At 67.0% G+C, this 16,088-nt stretch overlaps 2 gene segments (V, D, J or C); both read right to left on the reverse strand.

Annotated features, from left to right (window-relative positions):
- Nucleotides 1-991: 991 nt before the first annotated feature.
- LOC130852011 (immunoglobulin heavy constant gamma 4-like) lies at nucleotides 992-5,063 on the reverse strand. The segment is given in 7 exon segments: nucleotides 992-1,075; nucleotides 1,377-1,510; nucleotides 3,090-3,410; nucleotides 3,494-3,823; nucleotides 3,949-3,996; nucleotides 4,331-4,657; nucleotides 4,910-5,063. Coding segments are annotated over 7 exon segments (1,398 nt in total).
- Nucleotides 5,064-10,447: 5,384 nt separating this feature from the next.
- On the reverse strand, nucleotides 10,448-14,406 carry LOC130852012 (immunoglobulin heavy constant gamma 1-like). The segment is given in 7 exon segments: nucleotides 10,448-10,531; nucleotides 10,898-11,031; nucleotides 11,880-12,437; nucleotides 12,611-12,931; nucleotides 13,015-13,344; nucleotides 13,868-14,161; nucleotides 14,400-14,406. Coding segments are annotated over 7 exon segments (1,728 nt in total).
- Nucleotides 14,407-16,088: the final 1,682 nt, after the last annotated feature.

The following is a 16,088-nucleotide window of genomic DNA, read 5'->3' on the forward strand; positions in this document are numbered from 1 at the left end:
GAGAGATGCGAGTGAGCTGGGGGTTGTAAAGAATGGTTTATTGTCAGTAAAACATGAAGACGCAGCAAAGAGTTCCTGGGGTCCAGTACGGAAAAGGAGAAAAAGCTTCCCAAGGTTCGACGACGTGGTCCTTCCTTCCAGGCCAGGGGGAAGCTCCTGCACATGCAGGGATGCTGACCACATCTCTGCAGAGACGGGAGTGTTGGTTCCAGAGTGTAAGGCGGGGGTAGCGTGGCCTGAGGGTGGCCTTTGGGGGTCTTGCCTCTCACCCCACCCCCTGGGGCAGGCGGAGCTGCTGAAGGCCACGGCTCAGGCACATGGCCACAGGAATGGGGTGGCTGTGCCTCTGCCCTGTTGTCAGGGAGGCCCTGCAATTTTGCCCATGGGGCACGTGGTCCCCAGGGCTGGTGTGGCTGGACCTCCCCACCTGCCCTGCAGCCTCTGTGGTGATAGTGGTCCTCAGCCCTGCTTGGAGCGGCATCCTTAGGGCAGGTGACCTGCATGACCACTGGCGGCACTTGCGGAAGCTCTCCTGCTGGGGACGCAGGGAGGGCAGCTTTTCCTCTTGGCACCTGCTCTTGGGCACCCTGTGTTCTGCCGTCCAGCCTGGACAAGAGGCACAGGGGTGAGGCCTGTGCAGATGGCCTGAGACGCTGCCCTCTCCGTCCTCAGGTGGACACGCCCGCTGACCCGGGCATCCCTGGTAGGCACACGCGGCCCCGGGGGTGTCCTGCTGCCGCGTGGAGGCCGGCGGGGACCATCAGCCAGGTCGGGGCATCACCTGGCGGCCACTTGGGTCCCCCGGGAGGGCGGGGGCAGGTGTGGTGGGCAGGAGGCCAGAGGCCGGAGGCGCAGGCGATGGCGGCCGCGAGCGCGGAGGTTGGCGAGGTGTGCGGGCGGAGGCGCAGGCCTGGCGCAGGCGGTGTGGCTCGAGGTGACACACATGGTCCTGGCGGGGCTGGGTGGCCCTGCACGCGGGGCGGCGTGAGCCCTAGGCGCCCTGCTCGATCATGTTTCTGAATTCGGGGATGACCGTGTGCTTCAGCCCTACCACCGACGAGAAGATCCACTTCACCTGAGGGGCGGGTGAGTCAACCTGGGGCCCCCCAGGCCCCCAATCCTGCCCCTCATCCCCCCTGGCGGCCAGACAGGGAGGGTATGCAGGGGAGATGGGGACGTGATGGGGACAGGGCAGGGCAGTGATGGGGACAGGGAGGGGATGGTGAGAGGAGAGGGAGGACATTGAGGGGACAGATGAGGACAGTGAGGGATAGTGTGGGAGCGTGTTGGGACCCTGTGGGGCCACGGAAGAGGCAGGTGGGGACAGAGTGGGGACACAGGGACCTTGAGGGCCCCCCAGGGGTTGGCCCACCCACCTTGTAGAGGGTCACGGTGGCGCTGTAGCACACGCTGAGCAGGAAGAGCATGATGAAGATGGAGATGGTGGTCCACAGCCCGTCCAGCTCCCTGTCCTGGGCGTCGGCACAGCTCTCCTCCAACAGGAGCAGTTCTGCACAGGGAGGGGGTGGTCAGTGCTGTGCCTGCCCGTGGGGGCTGGGCAGGGTCACTGGGGCCTGAGCACGGTTCCCAGTGTGGTTGGTGGGGTTGGCGGGAGTTGAGACGGGCCAGGGGCACCTGAGGTCCGTGTGTGGGCACCAGCCCCAGCCCCCAGTGCCTCCAGCCTGGGCCCCAGTCTCGGCCTGGCCAGTGTGTCCTGCTCCGTCCCCTGTGCTGTGCCCTGAGCTGGGCCCTCTGGGGGAGGGTGGCCGGACCCCGCAGAGGACAGTGCCTCAGGCCCCTGCCTCCTGTCCCCCTGGGGGCTGGTCCAGAGGGCGGGAGGGCCAGCAGAGCCCGTGCCTCGTGGGCCCTGCCCCAGGGAGTGGCCAGGATGGCGTGGGGCTGTGTCCCTGCGCAGCAGGGGTGGGCGTGCCGGGAGGAGCGGGCTGTGGGGGGATTTCGGCCTGTTAGGGAGGGGAGGGGGTGCCCCAGGGAAGAGGAGGGACGGTGTGTGAGCTGCTCAGTGTGGTCAGTGTGGGGAAGCAGCGCTGAGCAGCCCGTGGACGGAGAGGGTGGGACGAGGCTGGTGTGCACGGTGAGGGTTCATGAGACCAGCTCTGTGGTCTGGTCTGGGCCGTGTGGTGCCCCTGTGTGAGGCCCCGTGTGCAGGGCCTGCGTGTGTCAGGCATGCGGGTGTGAGATGTGGGTGTACTGTGCACGCGTGTCCGTGGGTAGGTGTGTGTGTGTGTAGATGAGGGCGATGTGCTGGCTGGCGTGGCTCAGCGGGCGGGTGGGGCTCATTTTCCGTGGCTCTGGGCCCGGTGTGCACGGGGCTGTGTGGACGGTCCCTCCCCTGGGCACTCAGGGCCTCCTGGCCTGGGCCTTTCGGGCACAGGGGTCCGTGTCCCCCGAGGGCACAGGCCTGGCGTGGCAGGGACACGCGGGGCAGAGCCGCCTGCCTGAGGCAGGGTGAGGGCCTGCTCTGCAGTGCCTGAGCATGCAGCGGGGCCGTCCCTGCAGTGTGGGCCACGCGTGGTTCCCGTGAGGCCACAGAGCCACACGTGGACTCTGGAGACAGGGGACAGGAACCCGGGGAGAAGGCCGGGCCACTGTGCCGCAGCTTGGGCTGGAACAGGGGCGGGCAGACGTGGGCACTCATGTCCCCGAGGGTCTCTGCGGGGCCTCTCCCGTTGCCGTGCACACAGGGCAGCCAGAGCCGCTGCTGGCTGGAGGCCGGCCGGAGGAGCTGTCCCCTCTGCCAAAGGCCCTCCCCGGCCTCGGGCAGCCCCCAGGTGGCCCGTGCAGACCCGCGCGCTCTGGGTCGGTGCCCGAGAGGGACCCGCTCTCCCCCAGTGATGGTGACCCCTGTGGCCCAGGGCCGGCCACCCCTGCCCCGCAGGCCCGGCGTGCGCCGGGGCTCTGCCTCGGAAAGAACGTGACAGCATTGCGGGGTCCCAGGGCGGCGCTGGGTGCTTTATTTCATGGCGGCCCCGGAGGAATGTACACGGGCTGGGCATCAGGCGTCCTCGCTGGACCCTGGAGCCCGTGGGGGAGGGCGGGCTCGCTGGGGCACCGGCGTGTGGCTCATTTACCCGGAGATCTGGAGATGGACTTCTGCATGGGGTGACTGGGTAGAGCCTCGTGCATCACTGCACAAATGTAGGTGTCTCCCTGCTGCCAGCTGCTCTTGTCCACCCTGAGCCTGCTGTACAGGAAGAAGGAGCCGTCGGCGTCCAGCTGGGGTGGGGTCGTGCCGTAATTGTCCTCTGACACGGGCTGCCCGTTACTCTGCCACTCCACGTTGACGTCGCTCGGATAGAAGCCGGTGACCATGCAGGTTACGCTGACTGTGCTCTTGTCCTGTTCTTCCCACGGTGGGACCAGAACGTACACCTGCGGCTCCCGGGGCTGCCCTGTGGGGACAGGCAAGGCTGTTAGCCAGACAGTCACTCGGAGCAGCCCCACAGGACCCTCTGCCCCCGTCCACCTGGCCCACCTTTGTCCTTGGAGATGGTCCTCTCGCTGGGGGCCTTGAGTCCCTTGTTGTTGACCTTGCACTTGAACTCCTTTCCCTGAAGCCAATCATTGTGCTGGATGGGCAGGGTGCTGAGCACTCGCAAGGTGCTGTTCACCTGCTTCTCACTTGGCTTCGTCTTAGCCGTTTTTACCTCTACCTCGTCTATGTACCATGAGAATTCAACATCGGGCTCCTCCTGGCTCACGTCCACCACCAGGCAGGTGACTTCGGGCGTGCGGGAGCTTGTGAGGATGTCCTTCGGTTTCGGGGGGAAGATGAAGACGGACGGTTTTATGATGAGCTCAGGGGCTGGTGGGGGAGACAGGGCGGGGGGTCAGCATGTGGCTGGACCTCCTCTTGGGCACCCATCCCCCACGGGCCACTCCTGAGTGCAATCAACCTCTGTGGGCAGAGGGTGAGGCTGGTCGACTTACGTGGGCATTTGGGACATCTGGAGCAGTCAGGGGTTCCGGGGCTGATCTCTGCAGAGAGAACAGACTGGGTGTTACCAGGGATGGGGGCCGCCCGGGTTGGGCTTAGGGCAAGGCCAGGTTTTGCCAGGACTGAGCCCAGTGCCCGCCTCTGTGGGCCCAGGAACAGGGGAGCCCACCAGCCTGAGTCCACCCTGGACCTGGCAGAAACACCCAGAGGACCCCCGCCCCGAGCCTGGGAGGTCTTCAGCTGAGGGAGACAGACAGGGCCTCCCCTGACATCCCGGGAGGGGTTCGCCATCCCTCGTCCATGTCTGCCCCATCGGGAGGGCTGACCCTGGGGCTGTCTCGTCGTGGACACCCTCCCTGCGGCCCGTCCTCTCACCGACTTGCTTGTCCACCTTGGTGCTGCTGGCCGGGTGGGCTACATTGCAGGTGAAGGTCTTGTCGGCCGAGGTGCCGGTGGGCACGGTCACAGTGCTGCTGAGGGAGTAGAGCCCCGAGGAGTGCCGGACGGACGGGAAGGTGTGCACGCCGCTGGACAGGGCGCCCGAGTTCCAGGTCACGGTCACGGGCTCCGGGACGTAGTTGGAGACCAGGCAGCCCACGGTCACCGTGGAGCCGGACGTGCCCGCGCAGCTGGAGCCCAGAGGGTAGACGGTGGGGGCCGTGACGGAGGCTGTGAGAGAGGAGGCCGCGTGACCGCCAGGGTCTCACCCTGGGAGGCTCGGGCAGGGCACCCGCTGCGCAGGCCTGGGCACCACTGAGCCCAGAGACCCTGTGCTCCCAGAGGGTGTGAAGACCCGCGGCCGGGCGTGGCTCTGTGCCTCCCAGGGGTCTGCCTCTGCAGCTGTCGCTCCAGACACAGCTGGGGGTCAGTGCTGGGGGACCACCTGGTTAGAGCCCTGGAGCCCTGCCCTCCATGGGTGCCTGGCCCGATGGGGCCCTGTGTCTGAGCCCTGACCGGTGGCTCCTGCCTCCTGCGCCCCCTGGCCTGCTGCCCCAGCCTGGCAGGGCCTCTGCCACGCACTGCCCCTGCTCTGCTCGCGGCCCCTCCTCCTGGCCTGCTCTGCGCCCCCAGGTCCGGCGTCTTCTGGGCCAGCTCTGGCCCTCTGCATCCCTGGAGCCTTGCACCGCCCCTGGCCTTCTTCTCCTGCATGGCCCTAGCAGCCCAGCCCCACTCCCCGGCCGGACCTGTCTGCTGTGATCCTGGTCTGCTCGGTGCAGGCCTGCAGGCCTGTCTGTGGCCTGAAAGGGCCCCTCATGTCCCCCCGGCTGGGTCCACCGCCCTGTCAACCCACCTCACTTTGGCACGTCCACCCCCCTTGCCACGAATGGCCACTGTCGCCTGGAACAGGGTGGGGACCCTGGGCCCATGAACTGTAGCGCATTGTGTCCTCTCAGGGCTGCCTGTGCCCCTTCACCCCCGAGACCTTCCTTACTGGTGTCCAGTCCCCACCTGGACTTGCTGTCCACCCAGCCCCTCCCACCTGACCAGGGATCGGTTTAGCTCAGCCGCATGACCTGGTCGGACTCCAGGGCTCATGGGGCAGGGCCTGCCCTCTCAGCCCCCTGCTCAGTGGCAAAAGCCTTACCTGAGACCCTAAATCTTCCGCAGAAGCCCCCTACTCTCCCAGCACCCAGCTCAGCTGTAAGAGCCCTCCCTTCCTGCTGAAAGCTCCAAGGGCAGGCCCCTGACCTTCTACATCCTTGCTCACCTGTACAAGCTCCCCCTGCTCCCCCAAAGATCAGGAAACAGACCCCTGCCCTCCCAGTCCCCTGCTCCCCTGCACAAGCTCCCCCTGTTCCCCCATCATTCTGGTCAATCCCTCTCCTCCTCGCGCCCCGGTCCCCGGCTGCCTCCCTGCCCTTGTCCCGGGGCTCTGGCCCTCAGTGGGCCCTGGCCCTCTGCCCACCCCGAGCCCTCACCCTCGTCCAGCTCCACTCCTGACCCCGCTCTTTCCAGGGCTGAGCTGTGTTCCCTGCAGGCACTAGGTGCCCACCCCGGCCCCGGCCGGCTCTCCCCTGGCAGAGCCCCTGTCCCGCCCTGGGCCCCTCCCGGAGGAGCTCCTGTGAGGAGCCTCCCCGCTCTGTCTCCCACCACCCTGGATCCTGCTCTGGTCCCGTCTCCCTCAGGCCCGGGCTCCAGCGGCCCCTCCTGTAGCCTGTGGAGCTGGGTGCTCAGCCCTGTGCTGGCAGCTCTGGGCACACGGGAGCCCGGGCCAGCACGGCCTGCTCTGCTCCCGGCCCTCCTGCCGCCCTGGGCCCCGGCCCCAGCCCTGACCCCAGCCACCCTGTCCAACCCTGTCCTGGGACTCTAGCTGGATCCACGGTGCTGGACACGACCCTTACCTCTCCCCACACACCCAGGGGTCCTCTTTCTCCCCTGTGCTGAGCCAGCGTCCTCCCTGTGTCCTCAGCTCGGACCCACCTGTCCACCTGGGCCTCGTCCTCAGCCCCAGCCCAGCCCTGTGCCTGCAGCACACCTGGCCCTGCGAAGCCCTCAGGCTCCTGTCCCCCAGCCCATCATGGTCCTCGAGGCCCAGCAGCCCCCCAGCTCCGCCGGCCTCTGGGCACCAGCACTGTGGGTGTGGGCATGTCCCTGCCAGGGCTCCCTAGTGCCTGCGCCGGGCCAGCACCGTGACCCGTGGGCAGCCTGCCCTCCCCGTGCCAGCTCGGCTACTCTGGCCCCCTGTGGGGTCCCCGAGGCCCGTCTTGGCTCCACGGCTCCCATCCCACTCCCCGTGTCCTGATCCTCGTGGACCGCACTCACCGAGGGTGGGGGTGGTGGACGCAGCTCCCCTGCAGCCCTGGGCTCCGTGTCCCCTCCCAGCTCTGACCCCAGGCACATGTGGCTCCTCGCGGCTGCACTGTGTGTCTGCAGCCCTGCTTCCTAGGACTTGGTAACCAGCCCCGGAGTTGTAAACTCCCTGCCTGCAACCTACAAACAGTAAGAACAGGACTGAAACTGGGGGGCACGATGTGCTTCCTGAAGTTCCCTTTTTTTCTGGGTTGTTTGTGTCTCAGAGGGCCAGGGGGAGTCCAGATACAGCAGAGGTGCATTATTTTGGGGTGTGGGGGTGGTGTCATCGATGCCCTGGGACCCAGGGGAGAGAGTGGGAACCCTGGCCTGCAAGGCTCTTCACCCTCCACAGGGAATATGCCTGCTCAGAGCACAGCAGCTTGGGTACTGGGGCCCTCCCCTCAGCCTTCTGGGTTTCCTGACACTCTCCCACCTCCACCAGCGAGGATCCCCAATGCACATGGCCTCCGACCAGAAGAGATCCCCAGAGCATTCTCCTCTCCCCACAGATCCCCAGAGCATCACCCTCCCATCAGCTCAAATCCGCAGGGCATGCCTCTCCCCCACCAGCACAGTTCCCCAGAGTATCGCCCTCCCCCAGTAGAGATCCCCCGTGCATCCTTCCCCGTCCGGAACAGATCCCCACTGAGTGCTGGCCTGTGAGGGTGGAGCAGGGCAGGGCTGCGGCCTTGGCCTTGTATGAGCTGCCCTCCTCCTCCCCTCATGCTCTGGGGGAACCAAACCCTTGGGGTCTCTGGACCAGCCTCAGAGTTGCCCAGGGCTGTGTTTTCTGTGCCTGAGACTCGCAGGCTGCAGGGTCTGTGTTGGAGCCCTTGGGACGCTGGGTGACTCCAGAGGCGACGTGCATCTGAACCCCGGGGTCCTCAGTGCCCAGAGCTGCCCTCGGCCCCTTCCCCCGGGCTCCTGGTCCACATACTGGGGGTGGGGGGCACCTCCCGCCCCTAACAGAGCACAGGCACCTCCTCCAAGGCGTTCTCGGGTGGCCTGAGAGTTTTCCCTGTAATGAACGTCACTAAGAAAAGTAAGGAGAGGGAGTTTGAACAGTTTCCTGCGGTGCAGCGGCTGGAAGAAGGTCCCTGGGTCTCGTCTTCTTTAAGAAAGAATTCACAAAGAGACCAAGCGTGTGATACAGAGACAGGGCTTACTGGAAGGAACGTGCGTGTGGAAGAGCACAGGGGGACCTGGGAGGGAGTTATGTGCTGCAGGAGGGCTTAGGCTGCCTACACGGGGGCAGGTTTGCAGGCCGTCTCCGGCCAATCACATGGAAGTGGCAGCAGGAACCGGGTGGCAGCTGCACAGCCTGGGGCGCCTCTCACTGCTCTGTCAGGACAAGGCCACGGTGGATGGCATGGGGGCCTCCCCATCTTTGGTGCAGGCCACGGAGCAATGCCGTCCCTTCCCTGCCCACAAGTCTCTCTGTCTGCGCCTCTGTCTGTCTCTCTCCCCACAGGAAGCTGGACCGGCACGTCCGGCGGCCTTGGGGCGCAGCGTCCATGCTGACAAAGACTCCAGCCCCTGGTCAGGGAGCCTGGCCTGCTGGGCCTGGGCCTGGGGCTGCGGCGCGTCTGGCCCCTCCCCTCGGCCTGAGAGGCTGGAAGAAGCAGTAGCAGGGCTTCCAGCAGCCAAGGCCACCTCCCCAGATGAGCCAGCCCCCTAGAATGCCGGCCCGAGAGCCCAGCTCGGCCGGCACCGGCCCCAGGCCCCGGCCCCGTACGTGGAGCTTATGCTGAGAAGGGCCGACAGCTGTGGATCCGGACTCTGCCTCTGGGAGGGCTTGTCTCCTGTGAGAGGGGATCCCCGGAAGGATGGGGCCTCGGTCCCCGGTCTCTGTGAGGAGGGAGCCCCGCCCCATCCCTGCGTCCTAGGTGGGCTGTGGACACAGCTCCCTCATCGCATCCGGGCGGCCACCCTTCCTGGCCCCTCCCTGAAGCCCTGGGCCCCACGCCTGCCTCTCCTGTGACACACCGGTCCCCTCTGGGCAGCCCAGGCGGATGTAGCGCCCCGGGCCCCTGCCCCCCGCGGTCCTCACTGCCCAGTCTGTGCTGAGCGCGGAGCCGGGTCTGGCTCTGCTGCCCTTTGACAGCCCCTCCCCCCCGCGGCCCCTGCTGGCCCGGCTTCCCTGGCAGGTCCCTGCGGGTCCTCGTGTCCGGCCCCCACGCGCCTGTTCTGGGCTGAATGTGTGCCCCCAATTCCGCTCTTGAAGCCCTGACCCCCAGGAGCTCAGAATGGAAGTGTGTTTGGAGACGGGGTGTGTAAAGAGGGGATGAGGTAAACGGGGGTGTCTAGGCGGGGCCCTCATGCAGCCCGACAGGCGGCCTCATCAGAGGACGAGATTGGGATGGAGACGCGCCCATGGGACGTCCACGTGAGGACACGGAGAGGACGGCGTATACCTGCCAGGGACACAGGCCTCCGGAGGAGCCGGCCCTGCCCTCTTGGACCCGGGATCCCAGCCTCCAGGGAGTCAGGCAGTGGTGTCCGCTGTCCTCGTCCCCACCTGTGGTGTCTGCCGCAGTCTCCTGTGCTGACAACTCAAGCCCGGGGGCTTCCCTGTGGCCCCCCAGGCCCGGGCTCACCCCATCGCCCCCGAGGCTGGGGGTAACCCCAGGGTTGGGTGGGTTTGGGGGCGGCCAGGCTATAGATTTCACGAGGGAGGAGGGTCGTTCCCATAGGGAGAGATGCAAGTGAGCTGGGGGTTGTAAAGAATGGTTTATTGTCAGTAAAACATGAAGACGCAGCAAAGAGAATTTCTGGGCTCCAGCACGGAAAAGGAGAAAAAGCTTCCCAAGGTCCGACGACGTGGTCCTTCCTTCCAGGCCAGGGGGCAGCTCCTGCACATCCAGGGACGCTGACCACATCTCCGCAGAGACGGGAGCATCGATCCTGGGCCGTGAGGCAGCTGTCCAGGGGCCTGAGGCTGGCCCTTCAGGGTCTTGCCTCTCAGCCCATCCCCCGGGACAGCCGGAGCTCCTGCTGGCCGTGACTCAGGGCTTGGCCCGCAGGTTGGGCTGGCTGTGCCCTCTGTCTTGTTTTTGGTGAGGCACTTGTGGTCTGCCCTAGGGGACCTTGTCCCCAGGAACATCTCTGGGAGGCTGGTGAGGCTGGACCTCACTGCCTGCCCCCTAGGCTCCTGCGGTGACCACGAGTGCCAGCCCTGCTCCGAGCAGCATCCTTGGTGCTGGTGACCCGCGTGACAGCTGGCGGCACGTGCAGAAGCTCTCCTGCTGGGGATGCCGGGAGGGCGGCTGTTCCCCTCGCCGCCTCCTCTCGGGGACCCTGTGTTCTGCCGTGTGTGCTGGACAAGAGGCAGGGGCCGGGGCCTGTGCAGATGGCCCAGAAGGCCGGCCTCCCCCTCCTCAGGTGGACACGCCCGCTGACCCGGGCATCCCTGGTAGGCACGCGCGGCCCCGGGGGTGTCCTGCTGCCGCGTGGAGGCCGGCGGGGGCCATCAGCCAGGTCGGGGCATCACCTGGCGGCCCCGCGGGTCCCCGGGGAGGGCGGGGGCAGGGGTGGCGGGCAGGAGGCCAGAGGCCGGAGGCGCAGGCGAGGGCGGCCGTGAGCGCGGAGGTTGGCGAGGTGCGCGGGCGGAGGCGCAGGCCTGGCGCAGGCGGTGTGGCTCGAGGTGACACACGTGGTCCTGGCGGGGCTGGGTGGCCCTGCACGCAGCCGACGCGAGCCCTAGGCGCCCTGCCCGATCATGTTTCTGTAGTCGGGGATGACCGTGCGCTTCAGCTCCACCACCGACGAGAAGATCCACTTCACCTGAGGGGGCGGGTGAGTCAGCCTGGGGCCCCCCGGTCCCCCCCAGGCCTGCCCCCCATCCCCCCGGGTGGCCAGACAGGGAGGGCATGCAGGGGAGACTGGGACGTGATGGGGACAGGGCAGGGCAGTGATGGGGACAGGGAGGGGACAGGGCGGGGCAGTGAGTGACACTTAGGGACAGTTAAGGGAAGTGCGGGAACAGGGAGGGGATGGTGAGAGGAGAGGGAGGACATTGAGGGGACAGATGAGGACAGTGAGGGATAGTGTGGGAGCGTGTTGGGACCCTGTGGGGCCACGGAAGGGGCAGGTGGGGACAGAGTGGGGACACAGGGACCTTGAGGGCTCAGCAAAGGCCAGCCCGCACACCTTGAAGAGGGTCACGGTGGCGCTGTAGCACACGCTGAGCAGGAAGAGCGTGATGAAGATGGAGATGGTGGTCCACAGCCCATCCAGCTCCCCGTCCTGGGCGTCGGCACAGCTCTCCTCCAACAGGAGCAGTTCTGCACAGGGAGGGGGTGGTCAGTGCTGTGCCTGCCCGTGGGGGCTGGGCAGGGTCACTGGGGCCTGAGCACGGCTCCCAGTGGGGTTGGTGGGGTTGGCGGGAGTTGAGACGGGCCAGGGGCACCTGAGGTCCGTGTGTGGGCACCAGCCCCAGCCCCCAGTGCCTCCAGCCTGGGCCCCAGTCTCGGCCTGGCCAGTGTGTCCTGCTCCGTCCCCTGTGCTGTGCCCTGAGCTGGGCCCTCTGGGGGAGGGTGGCCGGACCCCGCAGAGGACAGTGCCTCAGGCCCCTGCCTCCTCTCCCCCTGGGGGCAGGTGCAGAGGGCGGGAGGGCCAGCAGAGCCCGTGGCTCGTGGGCCCTGCCCCAGGGCGTGGCCAGGACGGGGTGGGGCTGTGTCCCTGTGCAGCAGGGGTGGGCGTGCCGGGAGGAGCAGGCTGTGGGGGGATTTCGGCCTGTTAGGGAGGGGAGGGGGTGCCCCAGGGAAGAGGAGGGACGGTGTGTGAGCTGCTCAGTGTGGTCAGTGTGGGGAAGCAGCGCTGAGCAGCCTGTGGACGGAGAGGGTGGGACGAGGCTGGTGTGCATGGTGAGGGTTCATGAGACCAGCTCTGTGGTCTGGTCTGGGCCATGTGGTGGCCCCGTGTGAGGCCCCGCGTGCAGGGCCTGCGTATGTCATGCACGTGGGTGTGAGATGTGGGTGTACTGTGCATGCGTGTCCGTGCGCAGGTGTGTGTGTGTGTGGATGAGGGTGGTGTGTGGGCTGCCGTGGCTCAGCGGGGGGTTGGGGCTCGTTTTCAGTGGTTCTGGGCCCGGTGTGCCCAGGGCTGTGTGGACGGTCCCTCCCCTGGGCACTCAGGGCCGCCTGGCCTGGGCCTTTCGGGCACAGGGGTCCGTGTCCCCCGAGGGCACAGGCCTGGCGTGGCAGGGACACGCGGGGCAGAGCCGCCTGCCTGAGGCAGGGTGGGGGCCTGCTCTGCAGTGCCTGAGTGTGCAGCGGGGCCGTCCCTGCAGTGTGGGCCACGCGTGGTTCCCGTGAGGCCACAGAGCCACACGTGGACTCTGGAGACAGGGGACAGGAACCCGGGGAGAAGGCCGGGCCACTGTGCCGCGGCTTGGGCTGGAACAGGGGTGGGAAGACGTGGGCACTCATGTCCCCGAGGGTCTCCGCAGGGCCTCTCCCGTTGCCGTGCACACAGGGCAGCCAGAGCCGCTGCTGGCTGGAGGCCGGCCGGAGGCGCTGTCCCCTCTGCCAAAGGCCCTCCCCGGCCTCGGGCAGCCCCCAGGTGGCCCGTGCAGACCCGCGCGCTCTGGGTCCGTGCCCGAGAGGGACCCGCTCTCCCCCAGTGATGGTGACCCCTGTGGCCCAGGGCCGGCCACCCCTGCCCCGCAGGCCCGGCGTGCGCCGGGGCTCTGCCTCGGAAAGAACGTGACAGCATTGCGGGGTCCCAGGGCGGCGCTGGGTGCTTTATTTCATGGCGGCCCCGGAGGAATGTACACGGGCTGGGCATCAGGCGTCCTCGCTGGACCTTGGAGCCCGTGGGGGAGGGCGGGCTCGCTGGGGCACCGGCGTGTGGCTCATTTACCCGGAGACTTGGAGATGGTCTTCTGTGTGAGATGATTGTGTAGAGCCTCGTGCATCACGACACACGTGTAGGTGTCTCCCTGCTGCCAGCTGCTCCTGTCCACCCTGAGCCTGCTGTACAGGAAGAAGGAGCCGTCGGCGTCCAGCTGGGGTGGGGTCGTGCCGTAATTGTCCTCTGACACAGGCTGCCCGTTCCTCTGCCACTCCACGTTGACGTCGCTCGGATAGAAGCCGGTGACCATGCAGGTTACGCTGACTGTGCTCTTGGTCAGCTCTTCCCTGGGTGGGGCCAGAACGTACACCTGCGGCTCCCGGGGCTGCCCTGTGGGGACAGGCATGGCTGTTAACCCGACAGTCACTCGGAGCAGCCCCACAGGACCCCCTGCCCCCGTCCACCTGGCCCACCTTTGTCCTTGGAGATGGTCCTCACGATGGGGGCTGGGAGGGCTTTGTTGTTGACCTTGCACTTGAACTCCTTTCCCTGAAGCCAGTCCTGGTGCTGGATGGGCAGGGCGCTGACCACGCGGTAGGTGCTGTTGAACTGCTCCTCCCTTGGCTGCGTCTTGGCCGTGTGCACCTCCACCTCACCCACGTACCAGGAGAATTCAACATCGGGGTCCTCCTGGCCTACGTCCACCACCAAGCAGGTGACCTCGGGTATGCGGGAGATTGTGAGGGTGTCCTTGGGTTTCGGGGGGAAGATGAAGACGGATGGTCCTCCCGGGGTCTCGCAGGCTGATGGGGGAGACACAGTGTGGTGTCAGCATCTGGGCAGGCCTCCCCTTGGGGACCCCACCCCTCTAGCCAGCCTGGTAGTAATCCGCCTCCATGGGACAGAGGGTGAGGCTGGTTGAATTACCTGGGCATTTGGGACAGCTGGGACAGCTGGGACAGCTGGGACAGGTGGGACACTTAGGGCATCCATTGTCGATCACTGCAGAGAGAATAGACGATGTGTTACCAGGGGCAAGGGTGGGCTTAGGTCAGGGCCAGGTGTTGGCAGGTCTGAGCCCAGTGCCCGCCTCTGTGGGACCAGGGACAGGGAGAGCCCACCAGCCTGTGCCCACCCGGGACCTGGCAGAAACGCCCAAATGACCCCCGCCCCGAGCTGGGAGGCCTTCAGCTGAGGGAGACAGTCAGGGCCTCCCCTGACATCCCGGAAGGGGTTCGCCATCCCTCGTCCATGTCTGCCCCGTTGGGAGGGCTGACCCTGGGGCTGTCTCATCGTGGACACCCTCCCTGCGGCCCGTCCTCTCACCGATTTTCTTGTCCACCTTGGTGCTGCTGGCCGGGTGGGCTACATTGCAAGTGACGGTCTTGTCGGCCGAGGTGCTGGTGGGCACGGTCACAGTGCTGCTGAGGGAGTAGAGCCCCGAGGAGTGCCGGACGGACGGGAAGGTGTGCACGCCGCTGGACAGGGCGCCCGAGTTCCAGGTCACGGTCACGGGCTCCGGGACGTAGTTGGAGACCAGGCAGCCCACGGTCACCGTGGAGCCGGACGTGCCCGTGCAGCTGGAACCCAGAGGGTAGACGGTGGGGGCCGTGACGGAGGCTGTGAGAGAGGAGGCCGTGTGACCGCCAGGGTCTCACCCCGGGAGGCTCGGGCAGGGCACCCGCTGTGCAGGCCTGGGCACCGCTGAGCCCAGAGACCCTGTGCTCCCAGAGGGTGTGAAGACCCGCGGCCGGGCGTGGCTCTGTGCCTCCCAGGGGTCTGCCTCTGCAGCTGTCGCTCCAGACACAGCTGGGGGTCAGTGCTGGGGGACCACCTGGTTAGAGCCCTGGGGCCCTGCCCTCCATGGGTGCCTGGCCCGATGGGGCCCTGTGTCTGAGCCCTGACCGGTGGCTCCTGCCTCCTGCACCCCCTGGCCTGCTGCCCCAGCCTGGCAGGGCCTCTGCCACGCACTGCCCCTGCTCTGCTCGCGACCCCTCCTCCTGGCCTGCTCTGCGCCCCCAGGTCCGGCGTCTTCTGGGCCAGCTCTGGCCCTCTGCATCCCTGGAGCCTTGCACCGCCCCTGGCCTTCTTCTCCTGCACGGCCCTAGCAGCCCAGCCCCACTCCCCAGCCGGACCTGTCCGCTGTGACCCTGGTCTGCTCGGTGCAGGCCTGCAGGCCTGTCTGTGGCCTGAAAGAGCCCCTCATGTCCCCCCGGCCGGGTCCACTGCCCTGTCAACCCACCTCACTTTGGCACGTCCACCCGTGCTCTCTCGAGTCCCCACAGTTCCCTGGAACAGGGTGGGGACCCTGGGTCCGTGCACCGTGGCCCATCGTGTCCCCTCAGGGCTGCCTGTGCCCCTTCAGCCCAGAGACCTTCCCTCCTAGGGTCCCCTCCCCACCCGGCCGTTCCTATCCCCGGGCCCCTCCCACCTGACCAGGGCTCCCTTTAGCTCAGCCCCTCTGCCCCTGACCCCAGGGCTCGTGGGGCAGCACCTTCCCTGCCAGGCTTCTGCCCCCTGTACCACGCTGTGTACTCCTCTGAACCGCTGGGGTAGCCCCCTGCCCTCCAGCCCCTGCTCAGCTGTGAAAGCCCTCCCTGCTCCCGTAGAGCTACAGGGGCATCCCCTGTCCTCCCAGGTCCCTGCTCAGCTGTAAAAGCCCCACCTGCTCCCCCAAATCTCCAGGGCAGTCCCCTGTGCTCCCAGGTCCCTGCTGAAGTGTAAAAGCCCTCCCCGCTCCTGAAATATCTGGGGACAGCCCCCTGTTTTCCCAGGTCTCTGATCACCTGCCCAAGTTCCCTCTGCTCCCTGAAAGTCCTGGGGGCAGTCCCTGTCCTCCTAGGTCCCTGCTCAGCTGTAAAAGCCTTCCCTGCTCCCCCAAATCTCCGGGGGCAACCGCCTGCCCTCCCAGGTCCATGCTCAGCTGCACAAGCTCTCCCTGTTCCCCCAAAACTCCGGGGGCAGCCCCCTGCCCTCCCAGGAGCTTGCTCACCTGCAGAAGCTCCTCTTCCTCCCCTAAAGCTCTGGAGGCAGGGCCCTGCCTTCCCAGCCCCCAATCAGCTGTAAGAGCCCTCCCTGCTCCCAAAGCTCCGGGGGCATCCCCTGCCCTCCCAGGTCCCCGCTCACCTGCCCAAGCTCTCCCTGCTCCCCCAAAACTCTGGGGCCAGCCGCCTGTCCTCCCAGGTCCCCGCTCACCTGCACAAGCTCTCCCCGTTCCCCCAAAACTCCGGGGGCAGCCCCCTGCCCTTCCAGGTCCCTACTCACCTGCTCAAGCTCTCCCTGCTCCTCCAAAATTCTGGGGGTTGCTCGCTGCCCTCCAAGGTCCCTGCTCAGCTGCACAAGCTCTCCATGCTCCCCCAAAATTCTGGGGGCAGCCCCCTCCCCTCCCAGGTCCCTGCTCACCTGCCCAAACTCTCCGTGCTCCCCGAATATTCTGGGGGTAACCCCCTGCCCTCCCAGGTTCCTGCTCCCCTGCACAAGCGCCCCCTGCTCCCCTAAATCTCCGGGGACAGCACCCTGCCCTCCCAGGTCCCTGCTCACCGGTACA

This window comes from Hippopotamus amphibius, chromosome 4 (assembly GCF_030028045.1).
Source record: "Hippopotamus amphibius kiboko isolate mHipAmp2 chromosome 4, mHipAmp2.hap2, whole genome shotgun sequence".
In the NCBI taxonomy this organism is placed as follows: domain Eukaryota; kingdom Metazoa; phylum Chordata; class Mammalia; order Artiodactyla; family Hippopotamidae; genus Hippopotamus; species Hippopotamus amphibius.